This window comes from Epinephelus fuscoguttatus, linkage group LG7, assembly GCF_011397635.1.
Source record: "Epinephelus fuscoguttatus linkage group LG7, E.fuscoguttatus.final_Chr_v1".
NCBI lineage: Eukaryota > Metazoa > Chordata > Actinopteri > Perciformes > Serranidae > Epinephelus > Epinephelus fuscoguttatus.
This window is the reverse complement of record NC_064758.1, coordinates 20,352,483-20,369,932: the sequence shown is the minus strand read 5'-3', so window position 1 is coordinate 20,369,932 and position 17,450 is coordinate 20,352,483. Positions and strand designations below refer to the sequence as shown.

General features: G+C 39.3%; 2 protein-coding genes across 2 annotated transcripts; both read right to left on the bottom strand.

The window, feature by feature from the left end:
* Positions 1-247: 247 nt before the first annotated feature.
* sst7 (somatostatin family member 7) lies at positions 248-1,370 on the bottom strand. The gene is made up of 2 exons (XM_049580939.1): positions 1,066-1,370; positions 248-687 (listed from the first exon to the last, which is right to left on the bottom strand). The coding sequence occupies exons 1-2, from the start codon at positions 1,168-1,170 to the stop codon at positions 460-462; spliced, it is 333 nt and encodes a 110-aa protein (XP_049436896.1). The 5' UTR covers positions 1,171-1,370; the 3' UTR covers positions 248-459.
* A 5,689-nt stretch (positions 1,371-7,059) lies between these two features.
* On the bottom strand, positions 7,060-10,327 carry srm (spermidine synthase). The gene is made up of 8 exons (XM_049580994.1): positions 10,113-10,327; positions 9,565-9,685; positions 9,355-9,447; positions 9,090-9,243; positions 8,917-9,000; positions 8,505-8,650; positions 8,224-8,346; positions 7,060-8,119 (listed from the first exon to the last, which is right to left on the bottom strand). The coding sequence occupies exons 1-8, from the start codon at positions 10,250-10,252 to the stop codon at positions 8,102-8,104; spliced, it is 879 nt and encodes a 292-aa protein (XP_049436951.1). The 5' UTR covers positions 10,253-10,327; the 3' UTR covers positions 7,060-8,101.
* Positions 10,328-17,450: the final 7,123 nt, after the last annotated feature.

The following is a 17,450-nucleotide window of genomic DNA, read 5'->3' as shown; positions in this document are numbered from 1 at the left end:
TACGACTGCAACTTGTTTTTTTGTGGATAAGGAAATATATACCTTTTCCACAACTTCTGTGTGGTGAATGTTCTCCTCCACAGTAAAAATACAGCCATCATTTTTGCATGAGATCTGACTTTGCATTTATATTGTAGAAGCAGGTGGAAAATATGACCTTTCTCTTTTTTTTTAACAATTTACAAAAGCAATTAACTGTGATTCCCATTTTAAATGTTATATCCATGCTTTATTGTTGACCCTGAAAGAAACGGCTACATACATAGATACATACATTGTATACATAAATAGATACATAAATAATTAATATTCAAACAGACACACTGTGTCAGTGAAGTCCATAGATGCTGCATGTCTGACAGGTGTAGATGATCATATGTACAGCTGAGATCTACTACAGTTCATGTGGAGCTGGCAGGGAAGGAGGACTGTAGGCAGGCAGAGCTGTTTTGGGCACTGTTAGCAGGAGGTGAAAGTTTTCCAGAAGAAGTTTTTACAGGGGGCTTTGCGGTCGCGCTGAGGCAGTGATAGCCTGTTGTAGACAGCCCTCTCCTCCAGACGAGACTCCAGCGGCTCCTCAAGGTCCACAGGTGCCGCTTCACCCGGCAGCATGTTGGTGTCCAGAGCTCCATCCAACAAGCCGGACACCAGCTTCAGGATCAGCTCCTTGCGCTCTTTGCTCAACTCCTGACAAAAAAAAAAAAATCAGACACATTTATTAGAATTTGAATATATTATAAAAGAAACTGGATCATGGAAATGTGAATGTGAAAATTCTACATCTTACACTTATCTTACTGGGAAGCTCAAGACATAGATATTATTTTTACTTTCACATTTAAGATGCTATGAGTAACAGGATGAAATAAAGACTGTATAAACTTTATATAAATGATCTTTTTAAATAGATCAAATTAAAAATACCACAAGTTATTTACTTGATTTTTTAATAATTCTTTAAAAAATGGAATTATTCAAACATTTTTCCCTCAAAAAATGGAAAAATCTTTCTTACAAAATATCCCAATTTCCCATGAACTACATGAGCAATAAAAATCTCCTCACCCTGTTCACGTGGATGGAGCTCCTGTCCTCCACAGGAAGCACGGCGGCTGCTCTAACGCTGAACAGAACCCCCATGAGAGCTGCTAACACCACCAGAAGCTGCATGCTGTGACAGGAGTGCAGGTGACGGACAAGAGCTACAGCCACAGGAGCAGGAGGCTCACAGAAATAGGAGTGTGTGAGTGAGTGTGTGTTTGAAGGAGAGGGAGAAAGAGTGAGGGTCTGAGCAGCTCAGGGATCCAGAGGAGAGTGGTGGAGAAAGTGCAGTGCAGTTGGTGGCAGCTGGTCACAAGATGTGGAAACCACTGGTGTTTCTTCTGCTCTACCTCCAAAGTCCCTCACTCTTTTATACGCCTCTACCCCTGTCTGCCACTGACGTACAGGGTGGTGGGTGTATGACGGAGGGTGGAGGGTGTATGTGTGAGTGTGTTTGGGGGGTGGGAGGATGTGTATGTGAGCATGGAAGAGGAGGGCAGATGAAGGGTTCAGGACAGAACAAATGAAACTGTAGAACACTTAACCTTTTTGACAAATTGGGAACATCTGCAGCGGGCGATGACATCACTGGGCTAAAACCAGGTTTTGACATCAACATGTAACTAATGTAATGACAGTTATGACAGACAATCTCAAACAAGACCTCTTCACGCAGGTGGACAGACAATTCCACAGCTCATCAACTGTGTGAAGCACTCTAACTGGCCTAACACTCAAAGAGGAAACGATCATATTTCCCTGCCACAGCAATCAAAAAAACAAGAAATACAAACTGACCACAAGCTGACTTAATATCTACACATCCTAGTGTTTGACACTGTACTTCTGTCGACATCTGATTGCTGTCACAAGGCTTCTATGAGCCTCTCTGACACCTGCAGATTACAATTGAGCGGTCTGACACTCGCCGTGACTTGAGGAAGTGCCTTCAGGAAATGCACATCACCAGTCTAGTGGAGTAAACAGTTGTTAAAAGAGGAGGAAGCAATTATTCGTCAGCAATTCAGTGCTAAACATACAATGGAGTTGTTAACTTTGGTCTTTGTTACCATGGGCAATTTTGGAGATTTCATTTTATTGATTTTTATTCGAATTAAAAACAAAACAGTGACCTTTGGTTCAGGACAGATGCTACTGACAGGTTTTGGGAAAAGACTGAGGAGAGATTGCACCAATGTACTACCAAATTAAAACTATATTCCAACTACACACACACAAAAAGGTCATGTTAAAGGGGGAGGTCATCCTAAAATCAAAAATACATATATTTCCTCTTACCTGTAGCGCTGTTTATCAGTCTAGAGAGAGTTGCAGAGAGTTGGAGATATCAGCTGTAGAAATGTCTTCCTTCTCTCCAATATAATGGAACGTGATGGCACTTGATTTGTGGTGCTCAAAGCACCAAATAAACACATTTCAAAAATTCATCAGCAATCAGAAATTCCACACCGAGTACGAGATTTTACCTTCTTTACCACGATACAGGATGCCAAAATTTAAACGGAATCATTTTAAAAATTCATCTGTGCCAACCTAATTTAAGATTTTAAATGATGTTGTTTGATACTTAGGGGTTGTGTTGTGTTTTGCTTATGGCGCTCTGTTGTGTGCTGGTGTTATGTGCAATACATGAATGCTGATGTGCAATACTGTTCTGTGTAGTATGTGTTTTGTATGCTTAATTTCTTCTGGACTATTATTGTAAGGCAGCATGACATTCTCACTCTGACCTCATCACATATCCACGTTTAGTCATGGACCTACCATGACCAGATACGGCGTGAAAGGTACGTGCGTTGGTTGTTGATGTTCTGGGACGCCATGTCAAGTTCTGCCTGTTACATGCATTGTCTTCTTTCAAAACACACTTCCATTTTCACAGGAAATTTACCGTTTTCATACAGTCTCTTTCAAAATAAATGCACTACGTCAGTACAACATTGCGTGATGTTGGGTTTAGGCAACAAAAACACGTGGTTAGGTTTAGGAAAAAAGAACATGGTTTGGCTTTATAATCTTATAGACATGAACACCACTCTTCTGGGTAAAAGTCGGTGTCTGTTGGACCCATCCACCACCTCTTCCACCTGCCCTACTCAGACTTTCACCATCATAACTTTTGTTCGTGTCCTGAAGCGTTTCCCTCTGATGCCACCGAGTGCCGTTAAACTATACTGTTGACTTTAAAGGATGGCTTTTTTTTATCAGTCTGACGCTGCAAAACACTGCCCAAGTGCCAGATTTCGACGACTTCGGAGTGAGAGCGGGTTGAAGGCAGCAATACTTGCCCAGCTCCTGAGTCCAAGACAAATTTCCCTCGCTGGAATATACAGTATATTGTGTCGTATAGTACCGTATATTATCGTATGGTATCGTATCATATCGCATCATATCATATCGTATTGTACTGTACCGTACCGTACCGCATCGCATCGCATCGCATCATATCGTATTGTAAAACATGACCCGGTAGCTCAAGATAATCCACAAACCTTGTTGTGAGCAGTTTCATGTAGAAACTAATTTCTTTCTCCTGAACTACACCCGACAGTTGTATCACCATGCAGAAGGAAGTGTGCATCTACTCATGGACAAGAGGCTCGTGCTCCTGACAGCATGAAATATAAATATTAATGGTGTCCTCCTCGGCTGAGCTGTAATATTAGCAAGCTCAGATACTTGTGTTTGTGCAGTGATACGGCTGGCCGGTGTAGTTTGGTAAAAAGAAAATAGTTCCTACATGAAACTGTTCACAACAAAGTCTGTTGATTATCTTGAGTAACCGTGTCATGATTTCTGAAAAGAGACATTGCTGTTGAGGTTTTTAAATAAATTTATTTGGCACTTTGAGCACCACAAGCCGAGTGCCATTAAGTTCCATTATATTGGGGAGAAGGCAGACATCTCCAGCACTCTGCATCTCACACCAAAACAATCTAGACTGATAAACAGCACCACAGATAAGAGGGCAAACACGCATTTTTTTGTTTGGGATGAACTGTCCCTTTAATGTCTGGACTCGCATTCTGCTGGTGGCAACAATAGCTGCAAGAGCACAATATATTTCAGTTAGTGCATTTTAGGACATAGCTGCAGCTCAATTAAATTCACAAAACACTATAGACTAAGCTGTTTGGATTAAACCAGTGAGAAATGGTTTCTGGCTCCCAGTGCACATTCACAATGAGTAAATTACCTTTTTTTCTCAGCCAAGTCTCTCCTACACAATATTCTTTGAAATGTTTGCCCTGGACAGTATGGCTATAGAAGGACAAAGTTTTTGCTTGCCTTCATGTGGCAACAAATTATTATGTTTAGGATGCATTTTCCTTTGTAATATGGAGATCATACAAAAATGCAGCCTACATAAAGACACATCTATTTCTCATTTATAATATTGTGCCAACTGTATGTAGCTCAATGTCATGAATGTAATTCACAGAGTAAAAAAAAAAAAAAAGATTTGTGACAGCTACTCCTAAACTACTGCAAAATCCAATTATACTGATTATACAAAGTTAATTACAGCATAAAATATACACTCTTGTGGGAGAAGAAATAGTTTTGAGTGTTTGAGAAGCTGCTCTCCAGCAAACATTGCTGAAAAAGCACAAACCAGAGTTTATTGTTGTGACGTTTTTAGACAGCGCTACCGGCAGGGAACATACAGTACTTATATTGCAGTACGCCTTGGTTGGTATGTTGAAATGGATTTGTTGTGCTTTCAAAACAGTGTTTGAGGTATTTTCTTCATACAAGGCTGATCATAAGAAGTCCCAGAGCCAATCTAAAGATTAGCTGACTGTTGAAACAGCTATATTGGCAATTCAGTGTGTTTGAAGACTCTACAACGACTGGGCTCTTTATAAGTATCTGCAGTCCAGCCTGAAGCCCCAAGACTTCAAACAGTGGAAAAACGTCAGCATGACGATAGGTCTGGGTGCTCCCAGATCTTATTAATGTTCACGGAAGTTTCCATTTTCACTACATCTGCTTCACTTAAGGCTTCCAGCAACACCTCAACAGCTCTCTGAAAGGGATCACAAAGGAACACTGACTCAAAGATCATCTGAGGATTATGTGTTGAGTGTTTTCTATTACACAGGTGACTCTGGACGTGTGGGTAAATGTGTCTGGATACACCTAAATTCAACTTACATAAGAATTTCTAAGGACAAGTCATTCATTGTCTTCAGAGTTCAGTTACTGCAGTGTAGATACTCTCATAGTTAAAACACATTAACACCTAATTAAATATTTATGGATACTTCTTCAGTGGGTTTAATGAAAGACACTAGACGTATGCTTTATTTCCTATATTACAGTATGCGAACCCTCATGAACACAAACAACCTTGACTACAGCCAAGGCACTATGACAATAACGCACTGCACTGTCGCAGGCTGGTCACATTTTAATAAAAAAGTGGCGAGGGCTGAGGTCTTACACAACAATCAGTAGACGTGATGCAACTGAGGGCAACAGTGTCACTGCACAGAGCAAAACACTCACTGATCTGAACAATTTAACGGAGCCAAAGGGCTTTTCATTCAAATCCAAGGAAACCCTAGAATACAAAGTTACATTCTCCGAATATGCATTTGGTGAATCTGAACAGTGTCTTGTCAATGTTTAAATGCATTCCTGTATACCTCAGCAATGAGACTACAGTAGCCTACACATTACAAATTAAAGGATGCCATCTTGTGCTTGAATACTGAAACTGCACCTGGACCTTACTAGTGCAAAACAGCTCTTCGTACTAGTATCTACAGTACAAGATGTTCAGGGGTAACCATTTGCAGTGCGTATTACATATTAACCTGCATGTGGTGAGAAAGCATTGCTGCAACTGGTTAGGATTAGCTCAGGGATTTATGACAGAATAAGACCAGAATAAGATCATCATCATCATCATACAAATGCTGGCCAAAATAATTTGAGGCCGACACGACTGTCTTAAAGCTCAATTAATGAGTAACCCACCAAAGTTAGGCAAGAGAAAAACTGGCCTGGCAGTTTTCAACGGAGTCCCTTGAACTCTCACCTTAAGATATCTGAATGAAAATGGGTGGGGAGGCCTGTTCCCAGTAAATGTTTTGCTCCTTACAATCAGTGCAGGTCTGTTTGGAGAACAATGAATCACCTAACACAGAACATTAGCACAGTGTTGCTGTGGAATTCAAAATGTTAACTGTACCAGTATTAGTTTGTGCACATCGGATAATTAGTAATGTTAACTGTAAGATGTTAAACTAAAATATATCAGTATGCAATTTCTCCTCTCTCATATTGACACAGTTTTTAACTAGCCTACATACTACAACTGCATTATCGAATCCCTGAAATTCAGTTATGGCTTTTGGGTTTGGTGTGCCACCCCTAGATCTTCAGTGGCCCCATTTATCCACCTCTGTGAAACATTTCTGGGTGCCACTGTCTGCAGCCACGGTGAAACAAACACAGTCGTTTTAGGAAGTGCCGCTCCTTTTAAACCTTTGAGCCCTGAGCACATTGGTACATTTTTTCAAAAACATGGGGAAAAAGGCAATGAGCAACTTGGTAAAAATGTCCAACAAATAGCAAAAAAATTAATAGATTTAGATTGTTTTTTTTGTTTGTTTGTTTTTTTTTTAAATAGGGAAGAAAGAAAATGCTAGGGGAAATTATATTTATAATTATTATATATTTAAAAAATATAGTACATAAATACTTTAATTTTAATACACCTTTTCTATATCATTTCCTTGTTCGTTTCTTTGTTTTTAACTTTTATTGTAATTTTCTCTTTTTACTTATTTCTTGCAAATTTTTTTTGGTCATTTCTTCTGTCATTGCTCACTGCCTCCTTGCCATGTTTTTAAAACAAATCAAGCCAATTTGCTCAGGCTTCAAAGGGCTAAAGATACCAACTCTGAACCCAGAGCTAAATGAACCAAAATGTAGTTCTACATTTTGTGTCAAATCTGTGCAAATAACGAAGCATATGCCTGAACAAACCTTTTATGTTACCAATTTATTACAGTTCTTATAAAAATCACAAATTCATTGCTCAGGTGTGACACTAATCGTCAACAGATTCAATGTAGATTTACAACTAACAGGTAGCAACTGAAGATGTTTGATCATAAAGGCTTACTACAACACTAGCCTACTGCCAGTACTCAAGTCAATACCCAACAATGCAAGTTAATAATTGCATAATGAATTCACATCTTAAAGCATTGCAAAGCTTTAATGCTATAGTGCCAAATTAAATGTGTACTTAATTTGCATTTTAACACTGTTAACATTAAAGACTTCATGTCAAACTGATGGTCAAAGCTGAGCAGATTTATTTCATCTTAAATTGGTGATACTTTAAAGGGACAATTTTTCTCATCTACTAACAATTGAGCTTTCTTCGAGGCCACTATGTGCCTGGTACACTTTGATAGATACAGAACAAATCTTTTTTCAACAACAAACTGATTTCAGGCACTATAGGGTTCATGTGTAGAGGACACATGAGTATTCTGAATTTACAGTCATGATACATGGCAACCGTGTATTTTCCTATGAGCACAAACTGATATTTAACAAATAAAAGTACAGCAATACATCACATGCACATACTCTATGTGGTATGCAACGTATCACATACATGTGTAGATGCAGTGAATCCGAGAGACAGTACAGTTTCAGAGTGAGGTCAGGTTTGACGGCAATGCTCCTCCCACTCAGCCCAGCCCGCTAAATTGCTCTGCACAATTACAGTAAAAATCAAATAAACCAAATACATCATCAAAATAAATAAACACAAAGAGCGTGTAAGACTGGAAGGAAGGTGACACTGGAACGAACTAACACTTTCACCGCAGATCTCAGCAAGTCGCCGCCCACTGATTGTTAGGTACCTCCAACAATAAAATCTTTCGGAAGCTCCTCTCGTCAGTGGTGCTGAACTGTGCTGAGGCGGTGAAGAAGTCACTGAACAAGGTTGTTAATTTGTGATCTGAGGGCCAGGGCGAGGATGAACATGCTGGTCTGTTGTTGCTGGTCATGCTTCATTCAGTACCTGTCAATGATCAAGAAGACAATGAGTGAGAGGTAGCAAATATGTGTTAACACTTTAGAACTGCTCTCAAATTAGAAATGAAAAATGATGTCAGCAACATTTACCTTCTTTGCAAACTCGGGCAGGACGAACGATGCTCTGTGAATGTCAGGGTTGTAATACCTAAGGTTCATACTTTCCATGTCTTCTTTTGACAGTGTTCTCATTGGTTCCCTGAAAATTGTTTCCTAATTTAAAAGAAAAAGAACATTCAGTCATCGAGAAACAGCAGAGAACTAACTGTGCTACAGAATCACTCTACTATAAACTGGTGGAATTTATAGGCAATCCCTACATCAATCAGGTGTGCAGTTTGTGGCAAATGGAGAACGACTAGCACACTTACAGGATTTTTACTGCAGAGCATGAATCCAATTTGGCCACTGGGATAAGTTGGGATGGTGCTGTAGGCGTAGTCCACCACGGGGAATAGGGTCTTGCAGAAGGTGCGCATCTCCTTTATCAGCTCCAAATGGAGCCATTGACACTCGCCTGTGAAAGAAGAAAGTGGCTTGTTAATCCCCTGTATGCCTTCTTTTTTTTGGGCATTGTTTGATCTTGCAGTAGGTGGAAGACTGACTGCACAAATGGGAATACAAAAGCTCCAGAGGAGTTAACAAAAGCCATGAATAAGACCCAGTTTTTCTGGTAGGCTTGAAAAAAAAGTGTCATGCGGTTCTACTCAAGTCAGTTCTTAGGAAAATTACTCAATAGCCTTCTTCTAACTGTCAACAAAATGTGGTGCAATATCAAGTTACCCTGGGAAGCAAGAATTCCACCCTCTCTCAACGCTGCCTTCATCAGCTGATAGTAAGACTCCTTGAACAAACTCTCAGCAGGTCCTGCAAAACAAAAGGAAGCAGAGCTCAGAATTGCCTCCTGTAGTAGTTGGCGAGGAAAGGTGTTATAGCACTTTAAAAATGGCACTCACCAACGGGGTCTGAGGAATCGGTAATAATGATGTCGAAGGCATCCTGGTTCTTCTTCATGAATTCAAAGCCATCTCCAATATGAAGGTTGAGCTTGGGACTGTAAAACCCTTTGGCCATCCCTGGGAGGTACTTCTTAGACACATTAATGACATCCTACAGAGCAGAACACATCGACACTAATCAGCAGGCGTTACACACGTGGAGTATGAGAAAAAAAAACAGTAATCAGTAAGCCACAATCTTTGTCAGCGTTGTTGCTCTCACCTCATCAATCTCACACTGAACCACCGTCTCCACCAGCGGATTCTTCACCACTTCTCTGAGCACACCGCCATCTCCACCGCCGATGATCAGCACCTGTAGAGAAAGAAAAGGAAAGGAGCCGACCATCAACATGGGAAACATGACTCATCCTGCGTGTAGTCAGCCATGCTGCAGATTCATTTATTTCCTAGCAATAAATGTGAGTAATACCTTCTTGGGGTTGGGGTGACTGAGCAGGGGAAGGTTTGCAATCATCTCCTGGTAGGCAAACTCGTCTCTCTCTGTGCACTGGATCACTCCATCCAGCACCAAGACATTCCCATAGGTTTTACTGAAAAGTGATGTTTCAGCAAAGTGTGAGAGGCACATTTAACAGATGAGCCCTAAGTAACTCTGAAGGTTTCCATATATTGAGCAGGGTGCAGCAGGTGTCGCTGAGAAAAGACACTTAATGACAGAATAGCACCGCCACTGACTTTAAATAGTCAGTAACGGCTACTGTTACTGTTAACGTTACTCTCCATCAGTTATCCATACAAACGTTACCACCGTGGCTACCTATCTGCTGTTAATTCACTACCTAGCTAGTTTGTTTATGAGCTAAAACTCGTTTCGTCACACAGGTGAGCTACCGTTAACGCTGCCAGCGGAAGAAACTTCCCAAGACCCCACGAGATTCAAGTCGCTCATTCATTGCTAGTAAGTTACATGCTAACGGCTAGCAACGTTAGCCAAGTTTTGTAGCTAAAAGTACTCACCTCTTGAACACCATAATATCTTGATACTTGGATTTCTTGTGGTAGAGGACCTCTTCCACCTGGAGGCTCATGGCTTGTCCCGGCCACAGCGTGCAAGACTCAGTAAACCATCCATCCTTGATGAGCTCCATGACAGACATTTGCCCACGGGTACAGATAATACTAACGTGTTTGTAAGTGTGGCAGTGTGAGAGGCACTGGACCGATGTTTGACAGCTAAACTTGATGCCTCATAATATAGCGAATGGGATGCTGCTGACGTCAGTGACTTGCCGTTGTGCGAGCCAATGGAGAGCCAGGATGAACCGGTTCGTGTATAGTTTGTTTGACTTGACACCACTAGCACTATAGCACCGCCCATGGCGCCGCCCATTAGCAAGAGCCGAGTGTAGCACACGTGAAGCTAAACCAAAGATACTGGATTACTACCACGGTGGCGTACCAAATGCCCGCCTTACTCCGCCTCTGATTGGCTTACCCTGACATTCTGACTCTAACTTCAACCAATCCTACTCCTCTTGCCTAAACCTAACCAATCAAACCAACGAAGGGAACGAGTACTAGCCAATCACAGGGAGAGGAGGGCGGGTCATTCCTTCTCTACGTAGGATCCGCAAACTTGCGCACCGCTGCGCCTGCTAGGAAACAAGGGAGGGGGTGGAAGCAGGGGCGTAACAGCTAATTCTCCATGCATAAACAGACGTTTACTGATGCCCAGAGGGGGAATCCGTTACTTGGAACAGCAGAAGAGCAACAATAGTACAGATAAATAGAGAAACTTTAAAAAATAAACATTTGTTTTCTTTGTAAAAATCTTAATCTATATAAAGTAACTAATAACTCTAACTTTCAGATAAATGTAAAGGACTAATTTCTAGATTTATATGTTTAATTTTGATTTAAAAAATGTAGAAAATAACTTTTTCAAAATGAAAATGTATTTATTTTAGTTTGATTCTAAGAAAGGTCTGATTAATGATACTGCTCCAACAAAATGAAAATGTATTTACTTTAGCTTGATTTAAAGAAATGTAGACAATAACATTTTTCTCAAAAATCATCTTTAATAAAGAAGTCTGTATGGATACATATTTACAGGGTACACTGTTCCTCAGATGGAAGAAAATACACTTTGAAATTCATTAAATATTGAAATACTTAATTTCACTTACAAGGATGAAAAAAAAAATGTAAACATTGTTTCTGCAGGAGGATAAAAAGTTTTAAAATACATGTAAGATAGAAAATAGCATCAAAGAGTTTGTCTTTCAAGCAAGCTGTCACAGCAGCAGAAGAACAGCAACAGTACAGATAAAGAAACTAAAAGTAATAATAAAGAATATATGAACATATATGTAAGGTGCATAGTATAGCAAGTACTACATATCTCCTGTTTCCCCAGTAGAAGTACAGCTTTCAGTTTATTAATTTTTGAAAACTTTACAGAACAATATAATTAATGAAATCATATCTATTCATTAAAAAAAGAAATGATTTTACCTATAATTTTACTTAAATTTTTTTGAAATAACACATATCCAAAAAGTATGAACTCAGAGAAAAGAACAAACATATATTTCTCTAAAACATATATTCAGAATCAGAATCACCTATATTGGCCAAGTATGTGTACACATGCGAGGAATCTGACTGCATTCATTTCGAATTGCACTCAATGTACTTGCAAATAAATAGACACAATGGCTAGAAACAATGACAGCAAAATTAGAGGTACAGGTTAAACAGGACTTATATACACAAGTATGTGAAATAATTTGTGTCATTGAACTTCATTTAAGAACAAACTTCAGGTGATGCAAAATGATATTATCTGGTATTAAATTAATCCTCTCCAACTCATGTTGATGAATTTAAAAGGTTAGAACCGCTTTCAGTCCAGCTCAGGGTAGAACCACAGAAGCTGCAGCATATGTACAATATTATTAATGGGTATGGTCCCAAATACTTGTGTTCTCAGATAACAACAGTAGATTCTCAGCGTAGCTATAATACCAGAGCCAGTGTAGAGTGTCTCAAGTAAATAATGTTGCTGAGCCTGAAGTCTCTGTGAGCCCCTTAGTGTTTTCCCTTCTGGTTCTGTGCTATGGTGGACAGCACAGTCTCCAGGCCTTTTGCTCCTACAGTCACTGCTTGTAATACTTAAAAATAGCTCCAAATATAACCGCAGTAGTGAGTAGAAGATCCATAAATAAAATATATAAAGCTAATTATTGTCATTATTACAGTACGACTTTAAGAACTTCAAAGATTTTTAATTTTCCAGTTGCACACAAACAGTAATCTTGAACATCATTGTTTTGTGTTTTTGTATTCACCCTTACAGCAGTGTACAGTGTGTGTACTCTGCAGTGTCATGTGTTATGGCATTGTGTGCAAATCATCATCATCACATGTCTTTATATTCATCTGGCAGGCATTTTGCTCAAAGAGACGTTCAGATGAGGTGCAACAATAGCTGGGTATCATCAGCATAAGTGCATAGTCACACATGAGTGAAAATAACATCAGTAAATATTCACCTCTTATTCACCTCCATTCAATATGAGCAGAAGGCCAAATAGAACACTTGCTTCTAGTGGCAAGGCGAGTGTGTGTAGAGAAGGCTGTGTTTAACCAGTCAATACTGTGTAATATTGGCTATGACAAATACAAACTGCCCCACATGAAAGATGCTGCATGGCTGACAGTGAATCTGGAGACAGGCATGGAACGTAACAAAGTGGGAAATATACCAATAACGTCATGTGGTATTTTAGGCTGACCAAATGTCCTCTTTTGCCTGGACATGTCCACTTTTCACGTCCTGTTCGGGGCGTCTGTCGGGTGTTTATAAATTGATGATAATGTCCGGTTTTCCTTGTGTGTGTGTGTGTGTGTGTGCGTGCGCGTAATCCCTGAGAGGCTGCCTTATCGACGGATCTCCAACACTTACAACGAGGAAGCAGCAGACACCCGCGGCGCACCATTATTCTGTAAAAGCTTCTAAGATGCCGAAGCGCAAGTGCAGCTTCACAGATGAACTGCAGAAAAAATTCCCAATTTACCGTCCCGATATATGGGAGGCTGAGTGCACCGTGTGCAAAGCTGGCACATATGTTTCTGTGTCTAATAAAGGTGCCGGGGAGCTCAAAGTTGGATTTTCTAATACAGAAGCGGTGTTATTTAGAACATTATTTCATATTATTTATTTATTTATTTGTCCAGTAAGACTTGAAAAGATAGCTATTATTTTACAAGTTGATTTTTCTAATAGCCTACAAAAGAGACATTATTTCTATCATTATTTCATTCCAGAGATTTTACATTTATATTTATTTTTGTACAACTGAAACTTGTAAAAAGATTATTATTTTAGGCATAATAAAAGCAAATTGAGTAACCTCTGAGAAGCCTATCTAAATTTCTGTCTTTGAGAGATATTATTTTGTAATATAACTGATTTTTCTATCCATACATATAAACTTTAAATATATTAAAATTATAAGGCATCTTTGAGTAAACTGCGAGTATCATTTACTGTAAGTAGGCTATCTCATGGCCGGGGCTAGTGTCCTCTTTTTTGGAAATCAAAATGTGGTCACCCTATAAGCAAGCTCGCTAACGTTAGCTAGCTAGCTTTCTATGTCCTGGATTTCACAGCAGATTGTGATGGTGTGTCTTATTCCTTCAGGGAAATGATAACCTAGAAAGGTGATGATTAATCACTACATACTACAATTTAAATTTAGGTTCATGTAAGCAGGTTGTGCACACATTAGTGTCGCTACAAAAACAGCAGGTGTGCTTGAAAACTCTGTCGGTGCGCACAAGAACTGGCACCAGACATTGCAATTGCCAACCCCAAATTCACACGGGCTATTACAGTTACAGTTACAGTTATTACAGTTAGTTTACAGTTGTGTTCCCAGTGTAGAAGTTTGTTTACTAAATATTTGTTTACAAAGGGATGACCCGGGGGTATGGGCTACTCAACAGAAAACGTTATAGCCAGGGGGGAAAGTAAACCTGCAGTAGTTACAATACAGCTCCAATACAAATTTTTGCTCTAGTGTGAAAGTGATTCTCAGAGAACCAATTTAACAAGGAATTATTAAAAAAAAGAATACAGTCAGAACAGGAATAAAGCTGAATGTTTTATAACTAAATGTTGTTTCTGAAGCAGCAACAGCAAAGTCACAATATAAACTTAATATCTCACTGGAAACAAATCTAAAATGTTAATAAAACAAATCATATTCCTGACATCACAATACTGTGTGAAGTTTAGATTAATGACCACAGACATCTGTCAGTCCTCCTGTCCTCTCTGCTGTTGAGGAGATTCACTGCCTGCAGGCAACACTACCATTGTGTGTGTGTGTGTGTGTGTGTGTGTGTGTGTTAAGTGTTAAGATAGGTGACAGACAAAGCTGAACTGTTAGACTTTAACAGTTGTTGTGTCAGTTTGTTAGTAACAATTTGCTGTTAGCTGTGAAGCCTCAGTGCTTGTTTATGACATAATATTAGCAGTGACAATGAGAGACTGCGGACAGAGCAGACTGAAACATTGCCTTTCGACATTTTTACACGTTGCTGAACATGTGTATTGATAAAATATAGTCTTTGTCCTCATGGAGGTTTTATTGCACTCACAGTACTTAGCGTAATTGTCTTCCACTTAAGCTAACTTCACTTCTCTGTCTCCACTGCGGCATCTTTACTCCATGTTTGTGTACATAAATGTGGCGCAGCAGCCAGGACATACAGACAGCAGGAGGAGCGGCTGCTGCAGCATGACAAGAAGTTCCACCTAAACATAAAATCAGTAAGCTAACAGTTACAGATTAAAGAGCCAGTAACATTGGAGCCTCTCAAAGCAATGGTCATTAATAGTTTAGCGCCGCAGCTCATTTACTAACGGGATTAAAGCCTTACACATCTGTGGGAAAAAGCCTATATGAAAAGATCGATCGCGGATTAATTGGGTCATTTGAATCGAATGAATCGATTATTTTAACCTTGCCCTAATAAAATAAATATACTAGAAGTTACAGTTACAATTGAGCAACTTGGCAACCTTGTTAATGAGCTTGACTGGCATGGCCTGCACAGAGCCCTGACCTCAACCCCTCCCAGCACCTTTGGGATGAACTTGCCCGGCAGTTACAGTTAATTATTACAGTTAGTTTACAGTTTTGTTTCCAGTGTAGCACTTTGTTTACCAAATGTTTGTTTACAAAGAGATGGCCTGGAGGCATGGGCTACTCAACAGAAAACGTTATAGCCAGAGGATAAAGTAAACCTACAGTAGCTAGGTCAAACCTGCAAGCCACGAATAATTTCAGTGAAGATCACGACCTTATACCAGTTGATTGTAACAGTAAAGATATGTGATCTTATGGGTAATTGTCAGACTTATCACTCTTTTGTAGAGTCGTGGTGTTAAAGGAAGAACAGTGGTTTCACTCTGGTACAAAACATGACAATGTGTCCCTAAAGTGGCTCAGTAAATGTGAAATTTCATCAACACTTCCCTGACAACTTGGCAAACTCCAACTGCTAATAGGATCGTATGACAGAAAAGCAACTGCTAAGTTACTATGTAAGCTGACAGCTGTTCCTGTACTCATTCATAGGCTAGCTGTGCTCCTTATGACAAGCTGACTCAGCATAAATCAAACCAGAAATGTACATGGGCAATTCTGACTGGTGTCTTACTCCAATTTACGCTGCTATATTCCACAAAATACATAACATTTATAAAGGTCTTGCCTGGTAGAGAAACACTTACATCTATGCAGTGTTTCACTTTATTGTAGACCTTCATCAGAGCATACATGATGTCTGATGCTATGCTGATGTTTCCAGCACCTTCCCAAGACCAAGCTGGGTGGAGCAGTGGTTATTCTGCATCACAAAGGTCTTGCCTAAAAGTGCCTCATTCACAGTTTTGTTCCAACATTAAATGTTGTTTGTTTGTTTACACAAGGCGGGCCCCATGTGTAGCCAAATGTTGAATAACAGAGAACCCATCACCTATATCCAGAGGCCTTTATCTGGAGGATAATGTAAACCAATTTGTCAGGGTAAGCCAAGAAGAGTTTTAGTGACTGTAGTGGTAAAGAAATGTGATCTTAAAGGATAACTGTCCAACTAACCACTCTTTCATAGAGTCACTGGTGTAAAATGAAGAGTAGTGAAAACATTATCATTACTGGTGCAGGAGCATTCCAATCTCTGTCAGTGTGCACATGAACTGGCACTAGTTATTGCTATTGCCAGAGTCAGCGACAACCAGAAAGCCTAAGTCAGACTGACACAGTCTTCAGGTTTACTGTGCAAAAACCAGCTGTTGATTCACTTGGATGATTCCGTTTCCACAGTGTAGCTTGTGGTGAGCTCTCTTTAGTCAACTCAAAGTCAAGAGTGAACTTTCAATTTCAACTTTTAAGCCAACATGGACAGTAAGTATTTAACCCTTTTTAAACCTGGATCAACATCTGTTTTCTTGTACTGTGTTCAGATGACTTCATAAACATTTGAACTGTCAAACCCCAAAAACTGGGGTGACTTCTATAGAAAACATGGGGAAAAGGCAATGAACACAGTTAGAGAGGTGTTATTAGAAAAGTATCAAAAACAAACAAAACATGGGAGATGTCAAGTTTTACATATATATTTAAAATTGTGTTACAGAAAATAGATATATTTATTATTTATTTGATTTTTAGCAATCTCTTTCAGGTAATTTTGTGTGGTTTTTTTTCTTTTCTTTTTTTTTTTTTTACTTATTTTTAGGTTCATTTCTTGTTTGTTTTTGTTTTTAATTTTTCTTTTTGCTTATTTTCAGGTAATTTTCTTTTTTTTCTGCTTTCCCATTTTGGCTTATTTGGGGGTATTTTCTTAGTTACTAGAGTTACTAGAGTTACAACTTTTCAATATCTTGCTAATTTGGGCCATTTCATACATTTCTCAATGCCTTCTTTCCATGTTTTTGAAAAAATAAATAAATAAATCAAGCCAATTCACAGCTAGCTTCAAGATAGCTGGATACGGCCAGCGCTCCTGAAAAATGACAGAGCTTTGTGGTGATTTTTTTTTTAATTTTGTTTTGGTCATTTATAGGCTAGCTGTGTTCTCTCTTTATGACAAACCCACTTAATCCAGAAAGTCACATAGGAAATTCTGAATAGTGTCTCACAGAGGACAGATCACACACAGTTAATAAAATATACATCATTTTATGAACACAGATAACAGAACATTATATCCAGAAGATTAAGTAATCCTAAAGCTTTTAGTTTGTTGTTAATGAGCCTAACTGGCCTAGATAGAGCC